The sequence below is a fragment of the Parasteatoda tepidariorum genome, chromosome 9, assembly GCF_043381705.1.
Source record: "Parasteatoda tepidariorum isolate YZ-2023 chromosome 9, CAS_Ptep_4.0, whole genome shotgun sequence".
NCBI lineage: Eukaryota > Metazoa > Arthropoda > Arachnida > Araneae > Theridiidae > Parasteatoda > Parasteatoda tepidariorum.
The window spans coordinates 31,403,551-31,421,969 of NC_092212.1; the positions used below are offsets into that span (position 1 = coordinate 31,403,551).

The window sequence follows — 18,419 nt, forward strand, 5'->3', positions numbered from 1 at the left end:
AAAACTTCATACTTGTGAACAGTGTGATAGAAAGTTCATACTCAAGACGCAACTTAAAAAGCACTATTTAACCCACAATGGCAATCGCCCTTTTACGTGCCGTATTTGTCGAAAATCCTTTAAAACGAAGGGTACACTTCAGCAGCACCATTCTGTTCACAGTGAAAATAAGCCTTTCTTGTGTGATTTGTGCTATAAAACATTTAGTTTGAGAAATCAATTAAAGAGACACATGGCAACTCATGTGTCTGATGAATTCAGCTCTACAATATCAATTGAAGATCCTCCTCAAAATAATCCGGATCGACACAGTAATGAAGAGTCAAATGATTCAATTGGGGATTGGATAGGCTACACAGTTGAAGTCGCAAGTGCATGATTTATTTCTGCAGTGTAAAATAGAGTCACATTTAATTTTAATCCTATATAAAAAATAAAAAGAAACACTGTGTTTGTATGAGAGAGATTCATACAATTTTGAGTATTTTTCAGTTAGCGAATGGTTTTATGGAAAGGTTCTAGAACTACTTCCACAAATGACCAAAGCAAAACTAAAAAAATTTTCATTGATATGCAAAAAATTATAAAAATGACAGTTGTGGAATTTTTTAAAAATTTTATCTTTGGTGGTGCTGTTCTAAATTATTTGGTAACTTCCCCTTTTGCCCGGCTGCTATCCGAAAAGTTCCTAATTTTGATTGTCTTTTTTGCTATTAATCTCTAAAATTTGAAATAATTCAATTTTTTTTAATAAAATTAAAAAATTTTAAGTTTTTGTGAAAGTTATGAATTGAGAATATTTAATAATATACACATAGTTAGTTTTGTTTTAAGTTAATATCAATCCTACTCGAATCAAATTAATAATGTATTAAAACAGTGTTTTCATTACAGAAAAAAAATTAGAGAGAATTTCTCACCCTTTCTCAAAAACAGTGTGAGATTTCTAAAAATTAAAAAAACACGAATAGACCTGGAAAAAAAATTTTTTCTTTAATTATAATATATTTTTAACATCTTCTAATTGAATATTTTTGATGCATCATCATATGGAAAATGTTCTATATTTACTTTTTCATCAGCTATTATATTTATTTGGCTGAAAAGGATCCGTATTTGTTTCGTTTTGACCATTTCTACTGACATTTGTTTCATTTTCATTTGTCCATTACGGAGTAGAAGATGTCGCCTTAACAAGATATTTGTCCATCTTACAAAAAAAATTTAAACGTCTTACATGAAAAACCCTTACCTATGGTGAACATGTGGTTGCAGAGAAATGTGTTCTGAAAGGGGTTCCGTGGTTCGGGGGGTGTTCTGCTGTTCGCACCGGTTCTGAATATAAATAGAGAAGCTAGATAACAAGGACTGATGTTCAAAATAATGAAAGATCAAGGAAGAAGAGTGAAACGGATTTTATTCAAAATGGCAAAAGACGAAATTTTTCCAAAACTCGCGCATTTTTAAATTGATTAATAGAGTACGTGAACTTCTCGCATTAATCATTTTTTATTGCGAGAAAAGAAAAAAAATATGCAAGATTCTCGCCCTGTAGTGAAAACACTGATAAAAAGTTTACTGATTTGTTTGTCAAAAGTGTAAATATTTGTTATTGTAGATAATGTAATTATATTTCTGTAAATGTAACCTATATTAAATCATATATTTACAAACAAAATAGTATTAAGATTATTCTTTCTGCATTATTGATATATGAGTGTCATTTCATAAGAAAAAAATAGGAAACATGATATAAAAATAAATTTTAAAAACATAATTATAGTCGAACTTGTTTATAACTAAAACAAGAGGGCCAAATCATTTTGCTCTTTAATTTCGGATTCTCGTTATACCAGTGTTACCTAAATTTTTTAAAAAATTATTAAGAAGGGTGACTTTTGGTTTTTAAATTACACCAAAGAGAAATATGCATGCACTTTGTGTTTGAACTTTTTGCTTTTTTCTATTAATTATTTAATGTACAACACTCAGGGCGCTAAACACATTACTAACACTATGGTAAAAATGATTAAAGAAAAACTATAGTATATATTTACTATTTGTCATTTAAAGATTTCTTGGTGATTTATTTTCAATAGCATCAAAACTGAAGGAAAAACTAAATCACAGGTCTTAATTTTATAGTTGTTATCAAACTGTCAAAAAAGGCTGAATTTTTTTTCCTTTTGCAGAAAAAACTTTGTATTCATGACAGAGTTGCCACGCTATCTGGGAATTTGGAAATTGTCTAAAAAATCAAAGAATTTAACATTTTTGAGCCAAAATTTGGAAAAGGTCATGGAGTTATATTTGGTGAGCGCCAAACTTGCAGTCTTTGCATTTACCTTAGAACACATTTCTTACGCGAAAGTTTCATTTTCATCCCATTTGAGCCAAATTTCACAAAACCGTTGCATGGTTTTGTGATTTAGAAAACTTTCAATTGGAAAATAGTTTATGGTTGCAAGAATACATAACAGATAGAAGGATGAATGGATTTCAGATAGTCTATTCCTATTTTTTGTTAAGAAATTTATTGGGATAAATAGTTTTTTATAATTTCTTATAAATTGTTTTTTATTAGCCTAACGGCTAGCGGACTCGAACCCATGATCCGTCTACCTCTGAGAATAATTTATGTCAGTGAGCTAAGTGCGGAATTCTAATCGGCCAGCCAGTGCAACCCGGGTCACCTCATTGGGAGGAAAGTGATCTCCTGAGCTACCAAGGCTCAGCTTTCATATTTGTAATATGTATATGTTTTTTAAAAAGGTAATTCTGTATCAAACCATTTTTTTAGTCAACAATTTGTATTTGTTATTTTTGGCTTGTTAAACTTTTAACTGACATGAAAAATACCAAATTTTAGATTTTTTGTACCATTTGTTTCCTAGTTATACACCAGCCACACAATGTAAGAAAAATCACAAAAACACCTATGACTAATTCTTTAACTTTTACTAGAAAACTACTAGACTTAAAAAACTGAACTTTGTATTATTTTGCTTAATTTTTAATGTCATTTCATTAAATAAGATTGCTCAATTAATTTAAAAAGTTAATATTCAGAAAAAAAAAATTAGATTATATGACTTCTTTTTAGCAATGTCTGTGGTGCCAAATTTCAAGACGGTATTCAAATGGGATTGTAAAGAGAGAAAAAGATTTTCAAGTAAAGCAAAGTGGCATAATCATATAGTATCATTATAAATCGGCCACTTTATTTTATGAAACTTGTTCTTAAAATAGCACATAATGAGGTCTTTAACTTTTGTAATATTATAAAACAAGCATACCATTAAAGGTTTTTCTAAATTAAACATATGCTTAATCAGCGTATAACAAGTTAATTTGTTGAATTAATTTTGCATTCAATTTAATTTTTTAAATGTTTGTACTTAGATGTTTTACAATCATGTTTTGGTTTCTTGTTGAGAAGCTATTATGCAACATAAAAAACAAATTTTATTGTTTTCTTACCTCATATTAAAAACTACAAAACTACAACCTCATATTAAAAACTACATATTAAATACTACCAATTTCATTAATTTTAGAAGCACATTAAATGGAGAAAAATGATAGAAACCACTGCCATAGATAATTTTCCCTTGGTTAAAACTAAGCAAACTATTTAGAGCTTAAGATTTTAATTCCATTCAAAATTTTATGTACAATTATATAAGAAATTTTATTTACAAATACATCAAATGAAGACACCATATTGAGTTTATACACATTTTATTTAACATGATGGTATATGAAAAATTCTGTTAAATATCAATACAGAGTTTTGTTCATGCAAAAATTACATATAGATATGTTCAGTCATGGTTTAATTCACTTGAAGAGTAAAATGTGAATATAAAAATAAATTCTATCATAACTAACATATACACCTGTGATCATCAGCTGCTCAAAAACATGATAGATATTGTGTGAAATTGAACATTACTTTGCAAAGACAAAAATACGTTGAATCTGTATGAGATATATGTAAAAAAAAGGTCATACAAATAATGATTTTTACTCATTAATTATCCAAAGTAAGGCATATACCATGTTTTCCGGTGTATTGTGTTAACTTTTTAATCATCTAATTTACAATGATAGTAAGAAAAAGAGACTGACTTATACAGCAGTAATACATTGAGCTAAAGATTTTTTTTCTTCTGAAACAAATTAAATGAACTTGATCCTAAGAAATGTTCCTTATCTATAAAATAAATACAACATCAAAAATGATGCAATAATAACACAACCAAATCTGTTTATATAATGATAATAAAACTTTTAAGAATCCACAATATATTTTTTGTGTGATTATTATTAACTTGAGAAATCTAAAATATTATAATGGCGCTAGTTTAAGAAACTTCGCAAGCAATATAATCATAAATGGTTAAAAATTTTATTTTTAATAAATGAGAATTCAAGAGTCAACTTATGCACCCAATACATGCATATTCCTTTAAATTGAAATTTAAAATAGAGTGAAGAGTTACACACAGAAAAATACGGTAAAAAAAACCCTAAATAATTTATTTTATCGTTTTATGCATAGTTTAAGTGAAAAATTAGAGTACATAAATACAATGATTTCTCTTTTATGTGGCTTTTTTTGTTATTTAAAGTTAGTAATTTTAAGTAAAGTTAAAGTTTGTAAATTTCTCTGTCTGATCTAATAAATAATTCTCATTGAATATTGCAGGTATCCAAATCCTTACTGTCACCAAAACAGCTTTTATTTTCTTCAAGAATTTTGCCTCCAATGAGAGACCACAGATGGGATATACAGGGAGTTGCATAATCACAGTCTTTAATAAGTAATTTTTTAATCCTTATCAAAAACTAAAATAAAAGTTCACACATTAAGAGTCACAAATTATAATCTAAGAAAAGAACATTATTAAAATTTGATAAATCACTTATGAGAAAAGAAAAAAACATAAAACCCAGCCGTTACCTGGAAAAACTAGGATAAATTACTAATAATCATGTTTAAATTCCCCCTGCTTCTTTTTGTAATCAAACAGACTTAGAAGTTTTAAATTTTAGCTTTCTCAGTAGTGATTTGTTTAAATACGTATTAATTTATCACTAATGTGTGTATTTTTTACCTTCATTTTTTACTAAGTCAGTGATCACAGAATGCTCTGTATAAGCTTTGTGTTATATGGTTAGAAAGCTAATTTTGCATCACAGAAATTTTTAGTCATTAAATAGCAAAATTCTGGACTAAATATTGAAAAACATTAAGTTGATGACCTCTCTCTCATTTTAAGATGGTAATATTTTTATTTAAATAATGCTCAATCTAAAATTAATTTTAATTTTACTCAATTTAACAATGTTTCAGTTAGTAAATGCTGCATTTATAAAGTTCACATAAAAAGGAAACCATGTGCATTTACACAGGATTAAGCAATTAAATTTATACAAATGTAAATGTGTATCGCATTAACAAAACAAATAAAAGGTTTGGAGCAATATAGTAACATGCTACACTTTTTTCAAGAGACATTTTTACATCAAACTGTTCTTTGTTCCATATACGTAGATGCAGCACATTACCCAGAAACATCGCAGTACATACATTAAAATATTGTTTTTCACCAATAATACTCTACAGAACAGTTTGAAAAATTGTGGTTCATGTGTATGAAGCACTTCAAATGGTCATCATATCGAAGCTCATGCTGGTAAAATTTCTAGTTAGAGATCACAACTTTTTCTAATTAATGCCTAACAGTAACAATATTTAAAATGTTAAGTTTTCAAATTCCATGCATTTCAAACATCAAGAATATGAATTTACTTTCCATTAATACATACATCATGCTTAATAATTCAAGGAAATTATTAACATCACATTCATACTCATTGGAATTTTAATACAAAATTTAAAGCTCAGAGTCTCATTCCAACATACATATAGTAGAATAATTAGGTAAATAGAATTACATTATGTTTGTTATAGAATAAGAAAACATTTCAAAAAATTGCTCCAAAAGTCAGATTTAAGTATAGAAAAAATTTATACACGAATATATGTTTTATGTGTGTAATTAAATCTGAATTGTGTTTTTTTATTACTATTTCTAATATCACAACTAAAATTACTACTTTGTTTATATAAAATGTATTTAAAAATCAGTTTATAAAAAAAAAGTTATTTCTCTTATAATATGATTGTGAGAACTAAAACATAAAACTTTTTTTTCAGTTAACATAAATATTTTGCAAATGTAAGACAGTAAAACGTTTTATGCTTTCCATAATTCAAAAATGTTGAAATATATGTTGGAATTTCTTCTACATCATAAAAATAAAACATGTAATAATTTTTGTTTTTTGCTGTTAGATCCTATTACTACATTTATTAACTGATTAAAGAGACATGACTTATTAAACCAAATGAAGAGCCAAGGAGGGATTTTTTTTAAGTAGGCAAATAACAAGTTAGTGTTTTGAATGCTGTAACTGTTATGCAAAACTTGACAGAAAAACAAAATTGTTGGAACAATATTTATACTTTTGTATAAATATACTTTTGTATAAAAATTGTTTGCAATATTCTAATTAACATAAAACATTCAACAAAAATTTGAATTTAAAAGTTTTCAAATGAATTGCTTAATCAAATAAACATGTATAATGTTTATTTGAGTGAATTAAGCTCTCCGGATGGAAAAATATATATTAATATAATCAAAAATAGTGATTTCACCTTATAATACTTATATATTTCTGTTCAATCAAATCCTATATATATCAAAGAATAATAAACATTTTAATATAGAGTATGTAATATAAATGCATGTCTCAAAAAAACATTTTAAATTATACATAAATGCGACAGATAATTTTAAACACTGATTAAATTAAAATTTATTAAACAGAAATATTTTAATTATTACCAAGAAAAACAAAATTAGATAATTTCTTTTAAATAAAAATAGCATACTTCACACAACAACTTGATTAAATGAAGGTACTGTAGAATATATATATTACACATGAATGATATGCAAGAATATATTAGAGTTTACAGTTACAGTAATCAAAGGGTCCTTTTTTATACCCATAATTATACATATACATAAGATATAAATAATATAGATACAATAATTTGCCACAACAATGCGAACTAACAAAGTTTTAATTAATTTTTGTTCTAAAATTAAGTTTGGATTCTTCTGGTGAGCTAAGCATCTACAATCAAAGTCGATATATATATATATACAACCTTTCTTTCTTAAACAAAATTTTTATAACTTTTTCTTTCAAGCACTTTTTAAAATTTCAGACATTTCCCCATGCACCATTACTTTTAAAACACCCCAGAGAAACATATGGGACAAAAGCTAATTTGCTATACATAATGCCAAAAAAAAAAAGTTAACACTTTTTTGATAAACATTACAAAAAAAAAATCATAATAATTTAAGATATTCCCTGCCCGATTTTTTAGTGTAGGGGTAAGACCGGGTAGCTAAGATTCAAATATATGGAGTTCTGTTTGTCTTAGAAACTGTCCAATTTAATTAGGATATTCATCGCTAAGTTGTGTACAATATAGCATTCTAAAAAGTGATTATGCACTACTTTTTTTATAAATGCTTATTTGTAGTCAAATCACTCAATCTTACTGGGTATACATGTTAATTCCATGGAAAATTTAGAAAGATTACGATTTTAGTGAAAAAGTAGAGGGCATTCTTATTTTACACAGCAAGTTAAGAAAAATTTGCATGTAATTTATTTGTGATGTAGTCAAGGTTATACTTGAAGGGAGAAGGACAATTGTCGGGGCCCGCGGAACCGCTGAGAGCCCGATCAAAATTCCATAAAAAACTAATTTTTTAAGAAAAAGTTCCAAAGAATGTCTCATATTTATATGTAAAATTCTACAAAATATGAAATGAAGGGTGGGAGCAAGACCTGGTAGTCTTAATCTTGAAAGCAGACAATATCAAAACAGTGCAACTATTGTTTCCTTATTCCTATAAATCCTTATTATTTGTTAAGGTATGAATCTTTAGTATGTGCATAATTTGAAGAATTTGAGAGTTGACAAAGTCAACACAAATACCGTGAATTAATCAGCAATAACGTACAAAGATGGTAGGCCTTTCTTCTTGTCTAGTAAAGTGTAATTCAGAATTAGTCCTCTAAAAAAGGAACTAATTTCAACACAATCAAGGTACTCAATCTCAACTCACTACCTGGTCTTAACCTACTCTCCACTTTTATTTTTAGATTTTGAAAAATTTTAACTAAAATAAGCAATTTATACTTTTCAAAAAAATTAAATCAAGCAATAAGATTCTAATGTATTTGCTATCAGAAATTGAAATTACATAAATAATTACTTGAAAAATTAATACATTACAGTGTTATAATGTTTATTTTAATTAAAAAATTGCAGTTGATTAAACTATTTTAAAAATTATAATAATAATTCTATGTCGAATTTGTTCATTTTCAGCATATTTTCAGAACACTTTACACAAAAGTGGAAAAGTTTGAGAAAAATAAAATTTTTTATTTCATAAATTTATATCTTTATCATAAATTAACAATAGTGAACAGTCTCACATCACAAAAAAATGAACAGATTGCTAAGGCAATTTGTATCTATATATTCCATTGGTTAAAAATATTTTTATATTCCAGGATACTTTCTCATTTAATTTTATTCGATAATAGTTCTTTATTTTTTCTAAATAAAATTGCATTTAAAATACAAAATTATGGTTAACTTAAAAAAGGAAAACATCGATAAAATTTTTAAATTTAACAAAATTAATAGAAAAAGGAAACAATAAACTCTGCAATATAAAGTAATAATGGACATTCATGTTTATTTTTCTAATTATAGATACATTTACCTAAAACATTTTAAATAAAATTAAACTTCACATTCATAACATGTTATATACCATTCAATTTTAATCAAAAGTAAACACTTGGAATAATTTTATATTGCACAGTATTGTCACATAACCAGGTTAAAAGCAAATAATAATAAATATAGTTTGAAATAATCTAAAACAAAACATAATATTTAAATCAATTAAAACTGAACTGTATTATTTCTACCATAAAATGGCAGAATAACATAGGAAAATATCACTCTGCCTGAGTATTGTGGCCTTAATCAAGAATCTTAAGTACATATTGATTAACTAAACATTCAAATTCTATAATATTTTCTTAAGAAATATTATGTATACAATTAGCAATATAACTATAGATTACCAAAAAAAAAGTCAAACATAATTATTTTTAAAAATATTATGTGTACAAGGTTCAATAATAAATGTGAGATTAAGAAAAGGGAGCAAAATAAATATATTTTTATGTATTGAAATAACTTATAAATACAATGTGTTAATAAAAATAAAAAGAATTGTTTGATACAATTCAAATATGAAATAAATATTCAACAAAATAAAAATGATAAAAAAAATTTTTTTTTTTAATTTACTAGGGTTGCACAGTTGGAGTTAAAAAAATTTGCTTAACTCTGATTAGTTATAACTTATAGGTTAAAAGAAGTCTTTAATCTTAAAATAAAAGTAAATAATAAAAAAAACAATGTGAACAATGATATTATTTGAATGAATATTACAATTATTAAAATTAAATCTCACCATAAAATCTATTATATTAATAACATAAAAAGTAGTTTAAATTCAATAGTTTTCAATCTAATTGTATTTAAAAAAATAAAACATATAATTTAAAGTCACAATTACTAAGTATAGAATTCTGAGAAAATTTGAATAAAACATTATTCAGAATCGAGGTTTTTATAAAAGTCTGGAATCTGAGTAGGGCATTTCAACAACCAACTTCACAACTCTATTATTTACAAAACAAAATTTGCTAAGATGCTACAAGGGAAGACGTTAATCTCACATATTAAAAAACACTTGAAACTATATACATAAGAACAATTCTTATAAAAACAAAAATTTGTTTAAAATCCTTCCTTTTTTTTAAATGTTGCAGAAACAAAGCTCTTTTATATGTTTAGACACGAGATGTAACTTTTTAAATTGAAAAATACCTTTTACAAAACACAATAACTCATTTTAAAATGCATTTATATAAATAAATAATTAACTTTAATTAGCTACTAAAACTAATGATATGTAATCACAACCTAAATAAATTTTGTACTCTCACGCTGTTTCCAAAAAATAAGTCTTATGCAAGCTTCCAGAAATTAAAGCTCATTTTTTTATAATACATAATTTGAGCAATCATCATATAACTGTACAACAAATTAAGATTTGGCATATACACTGTAACGTTGATTTCAAAAATGGTTTCTGTTTCATTTTAACATGGATGGAAGTACTTGTATTTATGCCATTTATACCTGCATATTTAATTTATAATATAGTAGATACATGAAAATAAATGTACAATAATATGCATGGCATGTAATATAATTGTATTATCTATACAAATATGTACAAACATAAATATTTTAACATTAGTATATAAATAATGTATAATACTTGTCTGACATTGAGGTACAACTATCCATGCACTTTATTCAAAGCAGGCAAACATTTCATGTAAAGATTAGGACTGAAATTTGCAAAAAGAGTCTCACATTTGCTAATTTAATACACTGTGCTAAGTCATATAAAAATAAGTCTCTAAAATGAGGTCATAGACCTGCCTTTTACAATTATCTCTAAAAATTCAATCAGAAACATAGTAATATGTGGTGATTAAAATTATGGTAAATTCTATGTAAATATATGTTTATACAATGATATGACTGAATGTGTATACATGCAGAAAAATATGACAGAAACAAGTCAATCTTAAATAAGTGTTTGTGTGAAAAAATGAGAACCAGTGAACGCTAACAAACAGATAACAACACAGACTAGAATCAGAGGTTAATTAACAGTTTTCTTTAGTAAACCTCTATGTTTGTAACAGCAAAATAGTTCTGAAAAAAATCAGTAAAAGAAAAAGCATGTCTCAGGAATTAGGGGGCATTGGATGAGTCATTGAGTAACTTTGAGCAAGAGCTTCATTGTTTTGTTCTACTGAAATGTGAGGCATAGCATTTGTAGAAGCACCACACATGCCAGGCTAGAAAAATGAAATATTACATTAGAAAAAATTATTGAAATTAACACACCAGACAGTATATATTTATTAAATTTGAAAAAAAAAATTTTTTTCAGATTTTTCAAAACATTTTTATTTTATTTCTTGTATAAACTCATTTAAATACAACCTATTATGCACTTCTTCGGAATGGTTCCCAATTTGTTTTTACTATGGAACACTAAATGATCGAGTGTAGAATGAAGTATTCAATATTATGAATTTGTTTTTGAGGTATGCATTTATCGAAGAATTTTTTTTTCCATAAACGTGGAAAATAGTAATCAGAGAAATTTAATTCAGTTGTTTGAAAAGCAGAATGAGAAATACTTAATTATTTTTTATAAATGCATATGCTTTTCCCAATTTAATCATTATTAAAAATAAAATAAAATTTTTATTTTTTTTTTCATTCACACTATAAACAACTTCATATAAACAACCAAAATATAAAATAAATTATGGATTGAAATAAATATAATAATCATTACTGGTTAGAAAAAAAAATTTAACTTTTAGAGCCCTTGTAATCCTTCCAGAGAACCCAACACCTTTATGGAACCACTGCTTTAGAACAGTGATTCTTACTTGTTTTGCAATAAGATTTTATAGTTAATAAAAAGTAGCTGGACTTGTAAAATATAACTTATTTTCTAAAATCAGTATCTCTAAAATCTTCATTTCTCCTCACTCTCCATACATACACACCACACAACCAGGGTCAAACCACATAGCTCAGTTTTTCAGGACATTTTTAAATGACCATGGTAAGGACACTAGTAAATTCAGACCCTTTTGGACAGTGCAGATCTATCAACAAAATTATTAAATCAGATCTATAAACTAGATACATGTGCGCATAAGTTTTAATGTGCACATTTCTACATATATTTTTAGAGCCTTTTTTTGTTGAGATTTTGAATGCCTTTTCTTAAAACATTTTATGGCCTATTTTCACATTTTAAATTTTATAGTGCTTTTGTTTAGATACATAAAACTCTGATAAGGAATTTCTTTGTTTTTTTATAGGCATACATAGAAATTTTTAAGTAGCAAACATCTAGGCTTTACTAATCAGTACTAAAATATAGCAGTTCTATATATATATATACCTTTCAGCTCTGACATATAATTTAAAGCATTGAACAATTGATTTTTTTTTAATATTTCCTCAAGTTTGAAACAAACTTTGCTTTTTTTTTTAAGTCCAAGAAGTACAAAGTAGACAAAATAATTCACTATTTCAAAAAAGTAAATTTTTAGTCACCTCGAGATTCATATAAGTTCTAGATGTACTTGGAGAAGACTGTGTAGGCCTGGAGTAACTGTCCAAGTTTTTAATAATAACGCTTTCTTCAGACATTGGAGGAGGCATTGATGGACCAGGTTGTACAACAGAATAAGTATTAACATAACTTGGCATGGTTGTTACACCTGAAACCTGATAAGGAACATTTGAATGAGTTGGAGGAGGGGGTTGGACAAACTGTACATACATAAGCTGCTCCGACACTCTACGCAACTCTTCTTGCTGAAGTCTGATTTGTTGCTGCAGCATTTGATGTCGTCGCCGCAGATATTCTTGCAAATGTGCTTGGTTCATTGGAGGAGCTAACCTTTCATTCGGAGACTATATACAAAAAAATATAATAAATATAAGGATAATATTATCAAGGAAAATATTATAAAAAAATAAAATAAATATTATCTGAAAATGGTCTCACAGGTTTTAAAGTAACTATTTTTTAAAAAAAAGATACCCTGAATAACTTATAATTTATTAATCGAATTTCAGAGGAATAATTTCTGAACGAAATTGGAAGAATAGTTTCTTAGCTATGGAATTTGAAAAAGTTCTACTTTTAAAATTTGATTTGTTGAAAACTATTTGACAGATTTTGCTAAAAAAGACATGAGGACTTCAATACAAATAGCATTCTTTGTACAGCATGACTATATACAGATAATATGTCCATTTCATATTAGTAACAAAGGCACTGTTTTGTTATTATGTGAAATTGGCTGCTTTGGTTTTTCTACAGAAATCTGAAAGATGTAATTTTTGTTATTTAATCTGTGTTTTTATAATTATTAGTGAAGCTTAGTGTGATCAACATTACTTCCACTTCGGTTATAAGAAGCATGTTATGCTTGCTGTGCAAGAAAAAATATAATACAGAGCAATTGGAATTAGGAGAAAGCTGCATAAAGGTGGCAAAACAGTACAAATCAATGAATTCAACTTTAAAAATCATAAACTGATAATTTAGAATTAGAAATTTTCTTGGACAAATGATTTATTCAAGAAAGATAAGAAATATCACTATCCCATGTAAATGAATTTTACAATAAAATATTTTAAAATATATTTTATAATAAAATATTTTAAAACATATTATTTTATAATAAAATATTTTATATTTAAAAGACATTATCACATTAAAAAAAATCAACTTTAAAGATCTGGAAATCCATAACAATAACTGATGAGAATGCAATTGACAAAATCACATGAAGTTATGATGAAATTATCCGAATCGTAATGCTACTATGCTATTAGAAATATCTGAATTTAAAAAAGTTCAAAGCAATTACTGCTGAAAAAATTACCCATAAAAATTGAATTACAGTGAAATCCTCATGAATAGAGTATCTCGCAAAGAAGTATGTGATTTAAAATTAGTTGGTGGTAATTATGTTTTACAAATGTGAGGATTTTAAAAACAAAATGTAAATCTATTATTCTACTGGATAAATAATAATAATAAAAAAACATGAAATTATGAAATTCAAACTGTCAAAGAGTGGTGACATAGATGCATGATTAGAAATTCACATTTGTAATAATACTTCATTAAAAACATGGGTATTGTAGAAATGCTTCGTAGTAACCTAAAAAAAAAAATAATAATAATCACAAAACTATGTGAACTTAAACTAATCAGTGTAAACCAAGCAAATAAAAGCAGCATTAGTGTGTCTTATTATTCAAGGAGTTGCAATAACATATTAAAATATTGAGAGTTTAAACACCATGAGAAAATTCATAAAATAACTGCCAGAATAACTAGCATGAGGCTATATGGGTTTGTTATGGAGTCGCAAATATTTTTTTACAATTTTGGCAACTCCAGCTTCTCTATTAACTTCAGTAAAATACTAAAATCTCGACTTTCTAAACCCTGAACAGTCTGGGTTTTTGAGGTTATACTATATTTCAATTATTAGAAATATAGGTCCTGCCCCAATTGCTTAAGTATTTGAGATCCTACAGTACAACTAATAATTTTTTCTATTTTATTTTAAAGTAGAAAAAGATTCTCTGGTGTAAATTAGTAGGTAAAATAAAACAAGTTTCATAAAAGAAGAAATAAAACAGATTTCATTCAAAATTTAAAAACAAGTAAAAGAAAATAAAGTAGGCATGAAAGAATTTTAAGCGTAAAAGAATATTGACTTAACATACTTGTTGAACATGATCTTCATTGTTCAACATAAGGGAAGGTGAATGAGATACAAGAGGAACACTTTCAGATGATAACTGCCTGGACAAATCACTTCTTTCTTGAGACGGCATTGTTACAGGATCAGAAGAAGATATTGCTGCACTCGTGTCCACGATTACTTGAGAACTCTGATGAAAATTAGATATTGGATGTTGAGGTTCAACAAAGTTTTCAGGTAACATAGGGTGAGCAGAATGAAATGCCCGAGAAACTGGAGAGGCCATTTCTCGGCGCTGCTTGTTTGAGTATAATACTGTGTTAACGCGAGTACTTGTAGAGGAAGCTGAAATAAATTATTTACATTTCAATTTTATATACATTAAAGTTACTATTGTAGTTTCATAAATTACTTATAGTTTATAAAAACAATGATAGCCTTAAGTAAGAATAGGAATTTCTTAAAAAAAATTAAACCGTAAATCATGTGATCAAAGTAAGACAGCGAGAAGTTAAGAAAAGCAATCATGGTAGAAAAACTCTTCCATCAATTACAGCATGCATTTTAATAAAAATTCGACAAATATAAAATAGATTTTTTCGTAAAAAAGGGATAATGAAATAACTTGGGTATAACAAAAAATATTTTAATAATTTATTATTTCACAAAAAAAATCACAGGAAAATATATTTTAAAAGTTATCTCTAAACAGTGCCTATTGTTTACATACTAAAATAAAACGTTCTTGGTCAATAGCAACCAATAAAATTTTTTGGTAGTTCATTGGTGAATGGTGACAGCTGATCTGCTTCTTTGAATGAAACTAATTATGTCTCAATGTTAGTGAATGATTATCTAAAATTAAATGTGTGTTTTAAAAATATATAAAATGTAGATAATAGTACAACTAGATAAGAGATTGTTAGTTCTTAGATAATATAAAAATTTAATTTCTACCCTCAAAGAAACTGAAATCACATAAAGAAAGAAAATATGTTTTAACAATTCAGCAGAATTTCCTTAACCCATTAGTTTTAGTAAAATTCATTCTTATTTTTCAATAAAAACTTGAAGAAAAATATTTATAGCCTCATTACCTTTTGTGGAGCATTGTTCTGAGTGTTCAGATGACATACTTCCCAGAGAACTAGCTGAAGGAGAAGGGGATAAGCAGGCACTTTGACTGGGAGTAGCAGACGCATGAGGTAAGTCTAGAGAACTTGTGTTTTTAGAAAATCTTTTAGGTGTTTCCTGAAGGCTTTTCAAAACTTTCTCTGTACTGAATATTAAAAAGTAAACAAAGTAATCAATCATTTCAATTACTTTATTAATAAGAATTTATATTTATTCCAGAAAATTAAACTTTTTAAAAAACTGAGCATTGCAATTACATATTATCTCTTTTAAAATAGGATGCAGGAGCTTTAGCCATCAATTCATAACAAGATGTTTTTAAATATATATAAATCTCTCTGGAAAAGAGAGAGAAAGTGAGGATGTGCTTCCCCTAAAAAGACATTACATCTCATTATTAAATAATTGTAACTGATTAACCAATTATTGTAAGATTTAAAGTCATTGCTTTTCTATACCATGGACATAAAATACTTAAACAAAAGCAAGATTAACATTTTAAAAGAAAATTCTTTAAATTATATAAAGTGACTTGACTAAATAAATTTTGTTCGATTCAGTTTTAAATTGGTGCAAGCTTTTTGAAAAGTCAATAAAAAGCAATCTAGTTACAGGAAGTCAATTTAACAACTAAATGGGATGTTTAGTCTTATTTAGTTCATGTTTTTTTGAATCATCAAAAGAGATTATTAACATTTAAAGACAGGTATCCATAAGCTATATAAAAGCAGGGTTCGTTGATTTAAATCAGCTTGATTTAAATCACGATTTAAATCATGATTTAAATCAAATGATTTTTTTAAAAAAATCATTGATTTAAATCAACTAATTTTTTTTATCTATATATATTGATTTTAAAAGTTAAAAAACAGTGTTTTAAATTTTTGATACTTTTATTATTTTCTTTTCTTAGTATTAAAATTTAATTTAAATAAATTGCTGCATTAATTAATTTTAGTTAACGAAATTACTTTCTTGGTGTGTGTTAAATTCCAACACATTTGAAATTACATTTTTAAAAATCTTTTGATTCTTGAGATTGAAAGTACAGATTAAAGTAAACATTTAATGCTGTCTTAATATAGACTTGCATAGCTGTAGAAAGTAATTAATAAACATGAATTTTTTTCAAAAAATAATACAAATAATGTTAATTAAAATTCTACCTTTTGAATGAAAAAGCGTGAATTAAAATCTACATCATATTTTATTGGTGGAAAATGTATATTTCTGAAGCTTGAGGTTATATTAAAAAGAAATTACCCTAATATGCCAAAAACAAAAAAAAAAAAAAAAAGGGCTGATGAATTCAGATGTTTTTTTCCTAATATAGTGTCATTCTTCCCTTTCAAACTCTTTCGAAGTCTATTTGATGCAGTAGGGTTATTAACTGGTATTTTTTTCTCATAATATGTTTACAGTATCTTTGACATTATCTGATTTTCTATAAAGAAATTTTGTGAAAAAAAATTCCAATGAGTACATAGATTTTCTAATTTTTTTTTTAGCTTAACTTATCTATTTTGATATAGAATTAAAAATGAATATTTTAATATAAAAACATATAGATTAAATATTTATTTATTATTTGATGAATGACTACATTTATAAACACAGTCTGCTACATTTATTTTGTCATTTTAAAAATCAAGAGGAAAAAAAAGAAATCACAATTTTAAATTAAAGTTATGGTTTGCTAACTGAAACTTTGTTTTAATAGTTAAAGTGCAGGGGTCTGTCCAAGCCAAATTTACTACCGTTTAACGGTACCTTTACAAATTCAACTTTAGGAAAAATGATAGAATAATCACACAAAATACTTTTTCTTAAAATTTTATTTTTGTGTCTCGTAAGAAACGATAAATCCATATTTTTACTATATTTGTGTTGATTTTTTAATATAATTTTTAATTTTCACAAAATAGGTACCTCTCAGAAAAACCCAGACAGACCCCTGAAGTATTCTTTAAATTCTCTATTTCATCTAGTCTTTAAATTTTAATCATGCATTTGTTTCAAAATGGTTGCTATGCATTCAAAGCCATGTATTATAATGAAAAATTATTTTAGTTAGAGCTTCTAAAATATTGTTACAATATAGTTTTAATATTAAGTTAATTTGATTAAACATTTATAATTTTTTTTAATCATAAATTAAAGTTCTTACAGCGTATTTGACTAAAAATCAAAAAAAATCTGATTTAAATCAAAAAAATCCGATTTAAATCAAAAAAATCTGATTCTTTTGATTTTTTTAAAAAAAATCACGAACCCTGTATAAAAGGTATAACAAAAATTAGAATGTTTCACCTGCCAAATGGGTTAACATCAGGAAACATTTATAATTAATAATCTAAATCAATAAATAAATGTTTCAGAAAGAAAAATAAAAAAAAACATATTTATTTTATATATTTAAAAAAAAACATAGTAATTTAGTGATTACTATGTTTAAACATAGTAATTTAGTGATAGTAATTTAGTGAATTACATAACTTACCTCACAACTGTATGTGTGCAGACTATGAATTCTGGTTTAGAATTCCATTGATGGTAGGATATATAATATCTAGTTTGCAACCATATCCACTGTTGACCTTTAGTTAGAAATCGATAAAAGCAAGAAGTACCTTCACCTGTCTGCATCACTGAAGTAAAAATAAAAATATTCAGCACCAGTAAATTTAAGTAGTTTT

The 18,419-nt window shown here is 26.2% G+C and overlaps 2 protein-coding genes across 12 annotated transcripts in view; one reads left to right on the top strand and one right to left on the bottom strand.

The window, feature by feature from the left end:
* Positions 1-1,678, top strand: LOC107440782 (zinc finger protein 182; the record flags this gene model as incomplete). The annotated part of the gene is given in 1 exon segment (XM_016053823.2): positions 1-1,678. A coding segment is annotated over 1 exon segment (379 nt), but the record flags the coding sequence as incomplete, so codon positions are not given.
* A 2,046-nt stretch (positions 1,679-3,724) lies between these two features.
* The window catches only part of LOC107440780 (neuronal PAS domain-containing protein 2), a 110,519-nt gene continuing 95,824 nt past the window's right edge, over positions 3,725-18,419 (bottom strand). For all 11 annotated transcript variants that reach the window (XM_043048163.2, XM_016053813.3, XM_043048164.2 and 8 more), the window contains 5 exons: positions 18,224-18,371; positions 15,687-15,868; positions 14,612-14,934; positions 12,413-12,775; positions 3,725-11,127 (listed from right to left, as the gene is read on the bottom strand). In XM_043048163.2, the coding sequence (XP_042904097.1) occupies positions 11,014-11,127; positions 12,413-12,775; positions 14,612-14,934; positions 15,687-15,868; positions 18,224-18,371 (1,130 nt within the window). In that variant the 3' untranslated portion in view covers positions 3,725-11,013. The remainder of the gene's footprint in view (positions 11,128-12,412; positions 12,776-14,611; positions 14,935-15,686; positions 15,869-18,223; positions 18,372-18,419) is intronic.